Here is a 12,489-nt window from a genome sequence, read left to right as displayed (position 1 = left end):
ACAGCATGCAATGCCTGTTGCTAAGCATGCCATTTTCTGCCCATGAGGCAGCAACTCTGCATTAGAATAGATAACATGCTAAGGATGGGAGAGGGAAGAACGAAAAGAACCTGGTTCCTGGTGATTTGAGCCATTGGTTAAACCTCGGGTGGGACCAACCCCAGACTGCCCTCTGTTTATAAAGTTAATGACTTTACCGCTCAAACCTCTGTTAGTGGGGCATTTTCTTACATGCCACCTAAAGTGTCCTGATTGTTCCAGCCTCCAAAAATTAACTGTTGAAGCCCTAACCCCCAGTACCTCAAAACAGGACTATATTAGGTGATTTGGATCTTTAAAGACATGATTCAATTAAAATGAGGCTGTCAGGTAAGCCCTAAGACAATATGACTGGTGTCCTTATAAGAGGGAAATTGGGGGTGCCTGGGTGGCTCAGTTGGTTAAGTGTCCAACTTTGGCTCAGGTCCTGATCTTACGGTTTGTGAGTTCGAGCCCTGCATTGGGCTCTGTGCTGACAGCTCAGCACCTGGAGCCTCCTCCAGATTCTGTCTCCCTCTCTCTCTGCCCCTCCTCCTTGTGTTCTCCCTCTTTCTCTCTCTCAAAAATAAATAAATAGGGGCGCCTGGGTGGCGCAGTCGGTTAAGCATCTGACTTCAGCCAGGTCACGATCTCGCGGTCCGTGAGTTCGAGCCCCGCGTCAGGCTCTGGGCTGATGGCTCGGAGCCTGGAGCCTGCTTCCGATTCTGTGTCTCCCTCTCTCTCTGCCCCTCCCCCGTTCATGCTCTCTCTCTCTCTGTCCCAAAAATAAAAAAAAATAATAATAATAATAATAATAAATAAATAAATAAATAAATAAACATTTAAGGAGAAAACTGGACACACAGACATTAAAGGCATATGCACAAAAGAAGTTGACAGAATTTGTTGCCAGCAGATCTGAGCGACAAGAAATAATAAAGGAAGTTCTAAAGGCTGGAAGACAAAAAAACACCTGATGGAAATGTGGGTCTACACTAAAGAATGAAGAGCCCCAAATACAGTAAGTAAGTTGATAAACAGAAAAAAAACCACTTTTTTCCTCATGTTTTAATTTTTTCAAAAGGTAATTGTTTAAAGTGAAAAATAATAACCATGATTTCTGGATACAATACATAGTAAACATAAACCCTGACACTATCATATTTGTAATATCCTTTACAAAAGTGGTTGTTCTAGATAGAACTGCTTCCCCAAAAACTCATAGCTTGGAGCCCCAACTCCCAACATAAGGGTATTTGGAGATATGACCTTTAAAGAGATAATTAAAGGGAAATTAGATCACAAGGGTGGGGACCGAATGTAACAGAACTGGCGTCCTTAATAAAGAGAGAGAGACATCAAGGACACAAGCACATGGAAAAAAAGAAAAAAAGGCTGGGCAAGAAAACAAGAGAAAGGTGGCGGCCTGCAAGCCACAGTAAAAGGCCTCAGGAGAAATCAACCTTGAGTTTGGTCTTCTGCCCTCCAGAACTGTGAGAAACACACACCTGCTGTTAAAGCCACTCAGTCTGGCTTTGTTATAGCAGTGCCAGCAAACTGATACAGCGATACAGCATACTATTTATTATCATGAATATACAAATGCCACGGGCAACCATAAAAAGGAACAGAACTGATTGAAGGTAAATTAGGGGTGTGCCTGGAGGGAACCCAGAGTCCACGTGGGTATCGGGAAGACCGGGCTGGTTAATCCGCTGCCCGAGCTCTCGGTCTCTGCAAGCCACCATCCGGCCTCGTCCGTCTACCCCTTTCCCCACATTGCGAGACTCGAAGGCCCCCTGGCATGCTGCCTAGAGAGGAAGGGCTCAAGCGTGACTCAGATTGGTCCATTTCCATCCTTGTTGGTCTCTGGTCAAACGTCTAAACCTAGAGGGAAAGACAGGGTTCTACTAAAATTACTAGTATGTATCATTGGTGGCAGACCTTTAATATTCTCCATGGCCCTTATTAGAATGATAAATTGAAAAGTGACCAGAATTCAGAAATAGGGGAGAAAGTCTCAAGTATCAGCCCAACTCAAAATGCAAAAAAGAAAAAGAAATCTAAAAAAGAAGCAGGAGGAGGAAGAGGTAGAGGGGGAAGGGCGGAAGGGGCGGGGGAGAGGAAGAAGAGAAAAAGGAGAAGAGGAGGAAGTTATAGCAAATGGCATTAAAGAGAGAAAACAGCCTGTTCTCCATTTTCCCTTTGCCCACCATATTTGAAAACAGAGGGCCACTCTGGGAACAGGACCTCATGACAGGGAGGAGGCCTAGAGTAGGCCTAACAGGCCACTTGGGCCTGGAGCTCCTCCCAGCATCTGCCACTCCTGAAAAAAGCACATCCATCCTACATGAGTGATCAACAAAGCCCCAAGAGATGGCCTCCAGTCTGCCGGCACACTAGCCGATGATGTCAGCATAGCCACTGACTTGATATCTAGAGTTTTAACTAATGAACGCTGAGCACATTCCCCGATGTCTCTGCTTCATGGCTCTCAGTTCCTTTATCTCGTCGTGGGACACCACTATTGGTTTTGGTTGTTATTTTTTGTTTCTGGCCTCATCGTTGGGTCAACATTTCTCAACCCAGGGATGGCCTACTAGAAAAACCACCTTGCTCTTTCTCAGGATGGGTACACAGGTGTTCATTTTGTGCGAGTTCATTTTAATCTTCTTTAAACTTTAAAGCCATGCTGTGCTTTCAAGAGATTTGCTCTTTCCACTGCCAAAAGCACCCCTCGCTCCAAAACAAACAAACAAAAACAACCCTACAGGTATCTGCTGCCTGACTAATCTTTATAGAACAAGACAAACAACAGGTCTCCCCGGCTAGGGGGTTTGAGATTGTAATGCATCAGTCAAGAAATACAGATTTGGGGTGCCTGGGACTTTGTCCATCTTGGGCTCAGGTCATGATCTTGTGGTTCAAGTTTGAGCCCCACATCAGGCTCTCTGTGGTCAGTGCCTGCTTATGATCCTTTGCCCCCCTCTCTCTCTGCCATTCCTTTGCCCTTGGTATCTCTCTCTCTCTCTCTCTCTCTCTCTCTCTCTCTCTCTCTCTCAAAAATAAATATTAAAAATCAACAACAACAACAAAGGGGCACTTGGGTAGCTCATTGGTTGGACGTCGAAGTTCGGCTCAGGTCACGGTCTCGTAGTTCATGGGTTCAAGCCTCATGTCAGGCTCTGGGTTGACAGCTCAGAAGCTGGGGCCTGCTTTGGATTCTGTGTCTCCCTCTTTCTCTCTCTCTCTGCCTCTCCCCTGCTGTTGTTCAAAAATAAGTCAAAAATAAACATAAAAAAATACCGATTACCAGGCCCAGCCTTTGTGATCCTATAGTAGGTGGGGCCCAGGAATCTGCACCTTTTGTGTCCAGGGTCCCAGGTGATTCCGACTTGCAGTCAGCTTGGGAGCACACTATAAAAGTTCGTTTCATTTCACCTTTGTGGCTGCACAGATAACCACCATCCCACTTAGGGCACTTAGGGCAGGGACCCCCTGCATCCTCCCTACTGACAGATGGTCTCTTACCCTGACAAGTGATACCAGCCGTTCTCTGAGGCACTATTGACCATTCCAGGCCAGAAAGGCAAAGGAGCGAAGTGGCTAAGAGGGGAGGTGTGAGCTCATTCACCTGTCCCAGGTACACTCTGTGGGTTCCTGGGGGCCTCTCCCTTCACGGAGGCAAAGGGATTCCTGTCACTAAACCCGACTGCTCTGCCCTAGGGTGGTGACAGTATTTAATCAAACACCAGCCATTTCTCAGAAAACGACCTCATCTTTTTAAAGAGAGGAGCAAGGAAAACAAAGGAATTACTTCCTGATCACTGAGTGGTTGCAACCAAGTGGGAGACTTGACTTCTTGAAGGTCTGATTCATCAAACTTGCTCTGAACTCTGCATTCTGTCGCCAACATTGCGTCTGCAGGTTTTCTCACAAGACTGGCATTTCTGCCGAATTCCTCAGTTGTATCTGCGTGTGTGGGCACACACCACAACCCCTGCCTCCTTCACTCTGGTGGACAGTCATATTGTAAGAAAACTCCTTTTTTTTTTTTAAGTTTGTTTATTTTGAGAGAGACAGAGACAGCTCGAGTGGGAGGAGGGCAGAGAGAGAGAGAGAGAGAGACAGAAGGGGACAGAGAATCCCAAGCAGGCTCTGCCCTGTCAGCACAGAGCCCGACGTGGGGCTCGATCTCAACAAACCGTGAGATCGGCACCTGAGCCAAAACTGAGCGTCAGATGCTGAACCGACTGAGCTGCACAGGTGCACTTTTTTTTTTTTTAAATAATGATCAGGAGAGGAGAAGGTTGGCTCCTTTCAAACACATGTGAGTTTACTGCGTGCCCTGCGAGAGAGACAGAGAGAGAGTGAGAGAGAGAGAGAGAGAGCGAGCAGTGTGCCCAGCAGACCTTGTCCCAGTGGACAGCCCCGAAGATGTATCCCCACCCTCTGAAAACCTCACAACTTCCCTCGAGGACATGCTAGCAAGAGTCCCTTTACAACATCAAGGGCCGTTGAGACCTATCTTCCTGTCTGTCTTGGATAATCTGGTTTCATCTGTTACCTCTTTTAAACAAGGACTTCCGGGGTGAAAGGCCAACCCAAGGCTCACTTCTGAACTGCAACAGGTTTTTAAATTTTCTTTTAATGTTTCTTTATTTTTGAGAGAGAGAACAAGAACGAGCAGGGGAGGGGCAGAGAGAGAGGCAGACACAGAATCCAAAGCAGGCTCCAGGCTCCGAGCTGTCAGTACAGAGCCCGACGCGAGGCTCGAACTCATGACCCGAGCCAAAGCCGGACACTCAACCGACTGAGCCCCCCAGGCACCCCTGCAACATGATTTTTAAAGTTTCCCTCATGCACAGGGAGGCTACCAGGATGTCGTGGCTCTTCTCATGCTCAGACACATAAAACCCAGATGCCCTGCTCTGGCTCCTTTCTCTTTAGCCTGAGTGGGAGCAGCAAGATTTCGCTCTATAATCACATGACCTTGCAGCTGGGAATCATTGAAATAGTGCTATATTCACCCCATTCTCTGGGCTCCTCTGGCATCATTACAGGAAAAAAAAAAAAGAAAGTTCAGGCTAAAAGCACATGTGGTACAAGTTATCACTCTCCCTCTCCACTCTGCTATAACCCAGTACAGACACCATCCTCTTGAAATGAGACCAATTTGGCCAAGCCAGAAAACCCCACTGCTTTCTGGGTGTCTTCTGCACACTGGACAACAGGAGAGGAACACTGTGCTTTTCAATCCACAAAACAAACCCATGATGTAAATACTATCCCCAGTTTTTAGGTGAAGAAACAGGCCCAGAGAGGTTAAGTGGATTGTCCAAAGTCACACAGCCAGTGTGGCTGAGACATGAACAGCTGATTCCCGCAGACTCATGTGAACCAACCACTTCGTGACTAAACTAAAAATCATCCTTTTTCCAATGTTTACGGAAACTACAACAAGTGGAATTTTGGATTTCATTCCATTCTCTGTTATTAAAGAAACAAACCTCAATTTGTTTATAAGTCAGCTTGGGGTGCTCGAGCAGAGGCCCATTCCTGTGACCTCTCACCCATTTTTTATGGTGGGGAAGATGATTGCACCCCTGGGCCCCAGTCACCTTGAGAGAAATACTGTCCTGTTGGTCTAGAATCCCTCTCATTCTACATAAAAAAACACAATGGTAGGCAAACAAATTTGTCAAGGCCCGTCTAACCCTGCAGATGATTCTGAACCTCTGCTACCTTGGTTCTGAACCCTAAGTACCTGCTTCTAGAGAAAAAGCAGCCCTCTAAAAGGATGGGTGGGTATTAAGTGATTAGTGCACAGCCTATGACATTTTAAAACAAGTTTCTCAGGTAACTTCTCTGCCCGACATAAAAGGCTAAGGAAACAAAGTCCTATGGAATCAGGCTTATCACAATTATACTGCTGGTTTTTTGAAAAAGACATCAGAAGAAATGTGCTTATTTCAGTTTCTTTCTTTTTTTTTTTTTTTAATGTTTATTTTGAAAGAGAGAGAGCATGCGCAGGCATGAGCGGGGGAGGGGCAGAAAGAGAAAGGAGGAGAGAATCCCAAGTAGGCTCCAGGCTGTCAGCGCTGAGCCCTACTCGGGCCTCAAACTAACAAACCATGAGATCATGCCCTGAGCTGAAATCAAGAGTTAGATGCATAACCAACTGAGCCACCCAGGCGTCCCTGGGTTTCTTATTACTGTGAAATTAAAACATTTTGAAAATGGTTCTTCTATCCTAAGGAAGTGCCTGTACTTTGTGAAACAGAAGAATTCTAAACCCACTTTTGCCACTGTCAAGAGACCTGGGGCAGTTGCCTGTTCCTACCAACATCTTCCTAAGTTTCCAACAACCCTAGAACCCTCTGTGTGAACATGAGAGGGTTGTGCAGGACTGTGCACACAGTAGGAGCTCAATAAATCCCTGCTATGTGAAAGAATGATGCTCCCCTCCTTCAAGTTGGCCTGAGGGGATGCACCTCCAGACTTGTACAACAGCAAAAGTTATGGTCTTAGACCCACTGGCCAGGTGGTCTCTAAAGGGCCTGGTGCCTCTCGTTTCTAGAATTATCTACTCTCCACTTGTAGCTCATTTCCTCCTCTTACACCAAACTGTGGAATGCCCACTGATGTCCACTGGATACTACTTGATCTCATTTACATTTTGCAACAAGGTTCACTGAATTTTTTTTTTTTTTACCCTGAAAAATCATCCATGTTCAGCTGTTGGTAAACACCACTGATGGACAAAAGTCTAGAAACTGCAGTCGGCTCAGATTCCAGGGCCACAGTCATCAAAACCAGGGACAGGAGAGTGGAAAGTAAATTGTTACCCACAGGAAAACATACAGGTTCGGGTGTTCAAAGCTCCTTTCTAGTGTTTGTTGAGTTCTTACTGTGTGCATTTGGTATTAAACGCAGGATGTGGTCAGCGTGAGGAGGGGTGAGGTGATAAAAGTTAATCTACCACCACACCCAGTGCTTCCCTGAACTTCTGTATCAGAGCTCAGGCTCTGAGAATGCCACGAGAGGGGACACTGGCCACTCTTTTATCCAGGTAGGCCCCTGTGCATGGCCCCGTTGCCCAAAGCAGCGTTCCTGGTCCTGGGATGACACTAACGCTCCCTTTCCCCTCCGTGAGAGAACAGGTGGCCCTTACGTGTTATCACTGATCCTCCCCTGCCTTCTGAAGGTGACCCCATGTCCAATCCCTTCAATGTGTGCCAAGATGGAGGGGATGGGGAACAGACAATTCTGTGAGGTGTGGAAACAAAACTCCGTTCTGACTGAGCACCGATGAAATCTTTGAAATCTTCCGGGAGGAAATGTGTTCGTTCCAAGAGGCTGTCCCAAGCAGAAAAGGATTAGGTGGATCAATTAACTTTAAGACCTCTATAGCGCCCAGCCATGTGGCAGTCTCCATTGCAAGGATCAGCTCTGTGAAGCTACCCGGAGCCATAAACCATCTAGAAACTCACTCCTCCCCCAACATGGCATTTCCTAATGAGTACTGTTTGGATGCAATCATTTCTCTCCACACATCCTTTCCTCCAATTTCAACAGAGCAAAGAGTTGCAGAGAACAGACCTCATAAAATAACTCTGTTTCTGGTCCTTGTGGTGTACACGTTCACCCTCGGTTTCCTCCATTCTGTTGGGAACCCACAACGGCCTGTGCTCACAACACATCACTACCAAGATGAAGACTCTATCTGGTAATCTAGTCAGAAACAGAAAATTAAGGGACAAAGAAGATGAGATTTTCCAGGTCACACCACCCGTTTTCTCATTGAATTTAAACACACTAGACCAAAAGGCACATGAGATTAAAGGCCTCCCTTAAAGAAAAAAAATTTTAAGGGCCCATTCGTGCAGAATCACTATACTTTTCTTCTATTCAGTGATTTATTATCAGATAACCTAGATGAATATAATGGCTTAGGAGGCCTACATCTGTTCATGCAAAACAGTTAATACGAAACATCCAATACCTAAAGCTTTCACATTTTACAGGAGGGTAGGCAGAATTCACTGTCCCAAACAAGTTACTCAAATTACAGGTAAAAACTCAAAAGGTGGGCAAGGGACGGAAGAGGCAATTAATGGGTATGGGGGTGGGGGAAACAGCCGTCCAAAAATCTACAGAAAAGCTAATTGTGTTACCAGCTAGAATATTAGCAATAACTTGCTGACTTAACTCCCCATGACAGATCTAATTAGAAGGTGGCAATAAATGTTTCCAGGTGTTTAATTAAGTGTGATAATTATTTCTTTCCTTTAAGACAGATGGAGTCATATGCTTACATTTCACAGCATAATGTTTCCTTAGTTAAAACGCTGTGGAAACACTTTTGTGTTAACACAGGATTGAAACCAGGATAAAAATATCTGCTGTGATAAGCAGCACTTAAAGTGATTTATCAACTCGTGCATTCATATGCCAAGAGACAATGGCAACTTAAAGGCTGCTCTGTTTCGGTGATTTCCTTTAGCCACCAAGTTTTCTGCCACCCTTACACCTCAATGAAAATTTTCTATTTGATATGTCTTCTCCATATCAGCATGTCTTAAACGAATTCTTATCAAGGAAGTGGGGAAATTTTATGGGGATCTCTACTTTCACGGCAAGAACATAGCAAGAATAAAGCGAGATACAGAATTCAGAGACTTAGAATTGGATGGAACCACAGCAACCAGGGAATCATTTTATGCTTGGATTCAAGTACAGATTAAAATTAAACTTTTAAATTAACTTTTTTTTTTTTTTAAAGTAGGCCTCATCCCCAGTGAGAAGCCCAACATTAGGCTTGAACACAGGACTGTGAGATCAAGACCTGAGCTGAGATCAAGAGTCGAACACTCAATGGACTGTGCCACCCAGGCGCCCCTAACTTTTTTTTAACGCAGAAATGTACCCTACATTGAGGTAGTATTGACCCCACCCCCAATAAAATAATTTACAGAGGCATGGAATTATCAGTCTTAAGTAAATCAAGGATTTCGTTACAAGAACGGGCTCTCCAATACTGTCCCCTTCCTTCCATGATCCCGCAGGTTACTACCCTTTTTACCGAGTGCTGTGTTTTGGTTAATTAGCTGGCTTTAGCATTACTGTGTCACTGAATCAATAAACATCCTTCAGAAATGTCAAAGTTTGGTTGGTCAGCCTGGCTTGAACATGCTTATCAGCTTCCCTGGGTCCGAAGGCATTCATCAGATGTTCCTGCATCAGGTGCTTTGGGCTCGAATGTCACACGAGCGGGCACAAGGACGGACACACACACACACACACACACACACACCTTTCTTCTTCAAAGCAAATCTCCACCAAACGATCTCAAGGCAAAAACTCTAGTCTGCCCGTTTTACAACGCAGGGTAGGATTACAATCTCAGGCCAGCATCTCGGTCTGCAATCTGGGGCATCGTGATAACCCGGGCAGTCCTCTGGACAGGATGAGCTCTTAACAGGCAGGCATGAACATAGCGGGGGCCGCGTCTACAGAAGGAAGGAAGGAAGGAATCGCGAGTGGGACTCAGGGCAAGAGGTGGAAGTTAAGGGGTCGGCCCAAGTCGGTAAGGGCTGCTAGCTGGAGGTCTCAGATTAGTCGCTGCGACGGAGAAACTGGGTAAAACTCCGGGGAGTTTCCGGAGCTGTGGGCTCCTGCACACACACTTACACACACACTCGCTCACATGCACCCACTCACACCCACTCACTCCCGAAAGTCTAGGGGAGCGGAAAGCGCGCCCCCAGGAGCAGCCCACAGCCCAGAGGCCGGGGGAGCCCCGCGAGGGTGTGAGAGAGACCGGCGCGCCCGGGAGGCACTTACTCGGAAGGGAGGGCGCGGTGGCGCCAGGACACAGAGGCGAACCTGAAAATCTGACGGCGCGGAGTTCCCTAGCGGCTCGAACGCTCGCGGGCTTCCGCGGACCGATCAGCGGAGCGCGGGCCAGAGCCGGCGGGAGAAAAGGAGCCAGGGGCCGGGGGCGGGGCGGGCCGGGCCGGGCGCAGGGAGGAGCGGAGCGGCCAGGGCTGGGGGAGAGGAGGGGGCCAGGGGCGGGGCCACGGGCGGCCCTAGGAAGTCGGGGCGGGGCCAGGAGGAGGAGCTAGAAGGTCTGGGGCGGGGCCATAAGGAGCTAGGAGTCGGAGGCGGAGCTGAGAGGAGGAGCCAAGGGAGTGAGGGCAGAGCCCGCCGGGGAGGAGAGGCCATGGGCGGGGATGTGGGCGAGGCTAAACGATCGGAACGGAGCTGAGAGGCGGAGCCAGGAGGCTGCGGTCCGAACTCGCCAGGTAGGAGGAGCCGAGACAGGGTGTGGGAGGAGCTATAATGCCGCGGGCGGTGCCAGAAGGAGCTATAAGAGCGGGGGCGGAGGTGGGAGGAGGGGCTCGGAATCCAGTGCTGAGCCGGCGGGAAGGGGACAGGAGAGGTGGAGAAGGCGCGGGAGAGGTAGGGCAGCAGGGCTAGGTGAATGATCTAGGAGGCTCTGGGGCTGAGAGGAGGAACCGGGTATTCTGGACGGGGCGAACCCAACCTGACACCCCGGGTGGGGCGGCAGGTGCTCCCTAGAACGCGGAGGAGGGCCAGGCAACGGCCTGGGAACTGAATCCGGACTGGAAGGAGAGACCTATACACTGGAGGGGGCAGGTGGCTTGAGGGACGCGTTTGGGCCTCTGTTTCTTATGTTGAGACGGTTAGATGTGCTCATGCATGGTTACACCCTGCCTAGATGAAACGGATATGCATGACTGTTGGTGTCAGTTGCCACTAGTATTGATGAGAAATATCCCTATATATAAGCACCTAAATCCCAAATCCCACAATCCCACCTGTCTTTTTTCTTTTTTTTTTTTCTTTTTTTTTTTTTTTTTTTTTCGTTTTTTCAGCCTATACTAGCCTCAAGTCTACCCGGTGATGTCTGACACACTCATTATTCCTGCTTTCCATTCACGGAGGTTGCAGTTAAAGGATAATTGGCTCCTAGGGAGTTAGTCTGGTCTCAATCACTTCCACGGACTTCACTAGGACTTCTGCCTTTGGGGCCAACGGCTAGCTCTCCCTCTGCGGATGGGGCAGAATCTGGGCCTTACTTCTGCTGAGGAGCCCTGACCCGGGGTAGCAGTGCATGAAGGTTCTTACCTTAATGGGAGCACGATGAATCCATCCATACCACAAACACCCATTAAACACCTCCTATTAGGTGGCTCTGTGGAGAGAGTTGGGAATATTAATATTAGCAAAACTTAGTATGTGCAGGTCACCGTTCTAATCCTCACAGATCCTATAGCTACCTTAATTTCACAAAGAGAAAGGGAAGGCATAGTGAAGTGAAACAGCCTGCCCAACATTACACATTTAGGAGTGGCACAATATGGCTGGGAGACACAAACGTAAACACTTTGTAGGTGAAACAGACCAGAAAATCACAACACATTTGTGTTTAATGCCCCAAATAGGAATATGCATAAGGTTCAAGGGTGTTTAGAAAAGTACACTATCCTGTGTTTATAGCTATGGGGAAGGGAGTGTCAGGAAAACCTTCCTGAAGGAGGTGATTGATGTCTGAGCTGGGTTTAGGAGAAGGAATATGAGTCAGGTGCAGAAATGGGCACAGGAAGCATGTTTCAAGTATTAAGAAGGGTTGGGAACAAGCGAAGTGTAGATTGGAATGAAAGTAAAATAACAAAAGAGGACAAAATCCAAATGTGTCTTGTTTGGTTGTTTTGTTTTGTTTCCTATGGGAGCTAAAGAGAATTAATTTGACCCTGGGTAAAGCATTTAAATCATGGGAGACATGTCATTCGTTGTTCTAGAAAGGTTAATCTGAAAACAGCATAGAGAATGCCAGAGCCAGGAAACTTGCTTATGAAGTTATTGAAATATGTCAGGTTGGGATCCTGTGGTCGGCAGAATAATGAATCTAGGAAACACGTCCACTCCCTAATCTCTGGAACACTTTGTGGATGTGATTAAGTTCAAAGACCACGAGATGGGGAGCTTATCCTGGATTATTTGAGTGGATCTAAAATAATTATGTGAGTTCCATAAAGTGAACTTTGTGAACCAGATTCAAAGTATGAGAGGAACTGGACCTGGTTTAGGAGCCCAGGAATGGGTGGCCTCTAAAGTTGGGATTGGACTTCAGCCAACAAAAAATGTGAACCTCAGTCCTACGACCACAAGGAAGTGAATGCTGTCATTAACCCAACTGAGCAGGGAAAGGGGATCCTCCCTTAGAGCCTACAAAAAGGAACTCAGCTCTTGAGGTGACACTTTAGTTTTATCCTGTTGAGACCAATACTGTATCTATAGTACTGTAAAATAATAAATTTTTGTTGTTTTAAAACCTTATATTGGTGGTAATTTGTTGTGACAGTAGTGGGAAATGAATATAGACACTGAAGGCCTAAAAAAGTGGTTGGAAAGAAGAAGTCCCATGCAGGCCCTGGAAATTGA

General features: G+C 47.0%; 1 protein-coding gene across 1 annotated transcript in view; it reads right to left on the bottom strand.

Moving 5' to 3' along the window:
• TNFAIP8 (TNF alpha induced protein 8) overlaps positions 1 to 10,025 on the bottom strand; it is a 129,930-nt gene extending 119,905 nt beyond the window's left edge. Inside the window, exon 1 of the mRNA XM_049648437.1 lies at positions 9,865 to 10,025. Coding sequence (XP_049504394.1) covers position 9,865 — 1 coding nt within the window. The 5' untranslated portion in view covers positions 9,866 to 10,025. The remainder of the gene's footprint in view (positions 1 to 9,864) is intronic.
• Positions 10,026 to 12,489: the final 2,464 nt, after the last annotated feature.

The sequence above is a fragment of the Panthera uncia genome, assembly GCF_023721935.1.
Source record: "Panthera uncia isolate 11264 chromosome A1 unlocalized genomic scaffold, Puncia_PCG_1.0 HiC_scaffold_17, whole genome shotgun sequence".
NCBI lineage: Eukaryota > Metazoa > Chordata > Mammalia > Carnivora > Felidae > Panthera > Panthera uncia.
Note: the sequence above shows the minus strand (reverse complement) of the source record. Positions and strands in the feature narration are given on the sequence as shown.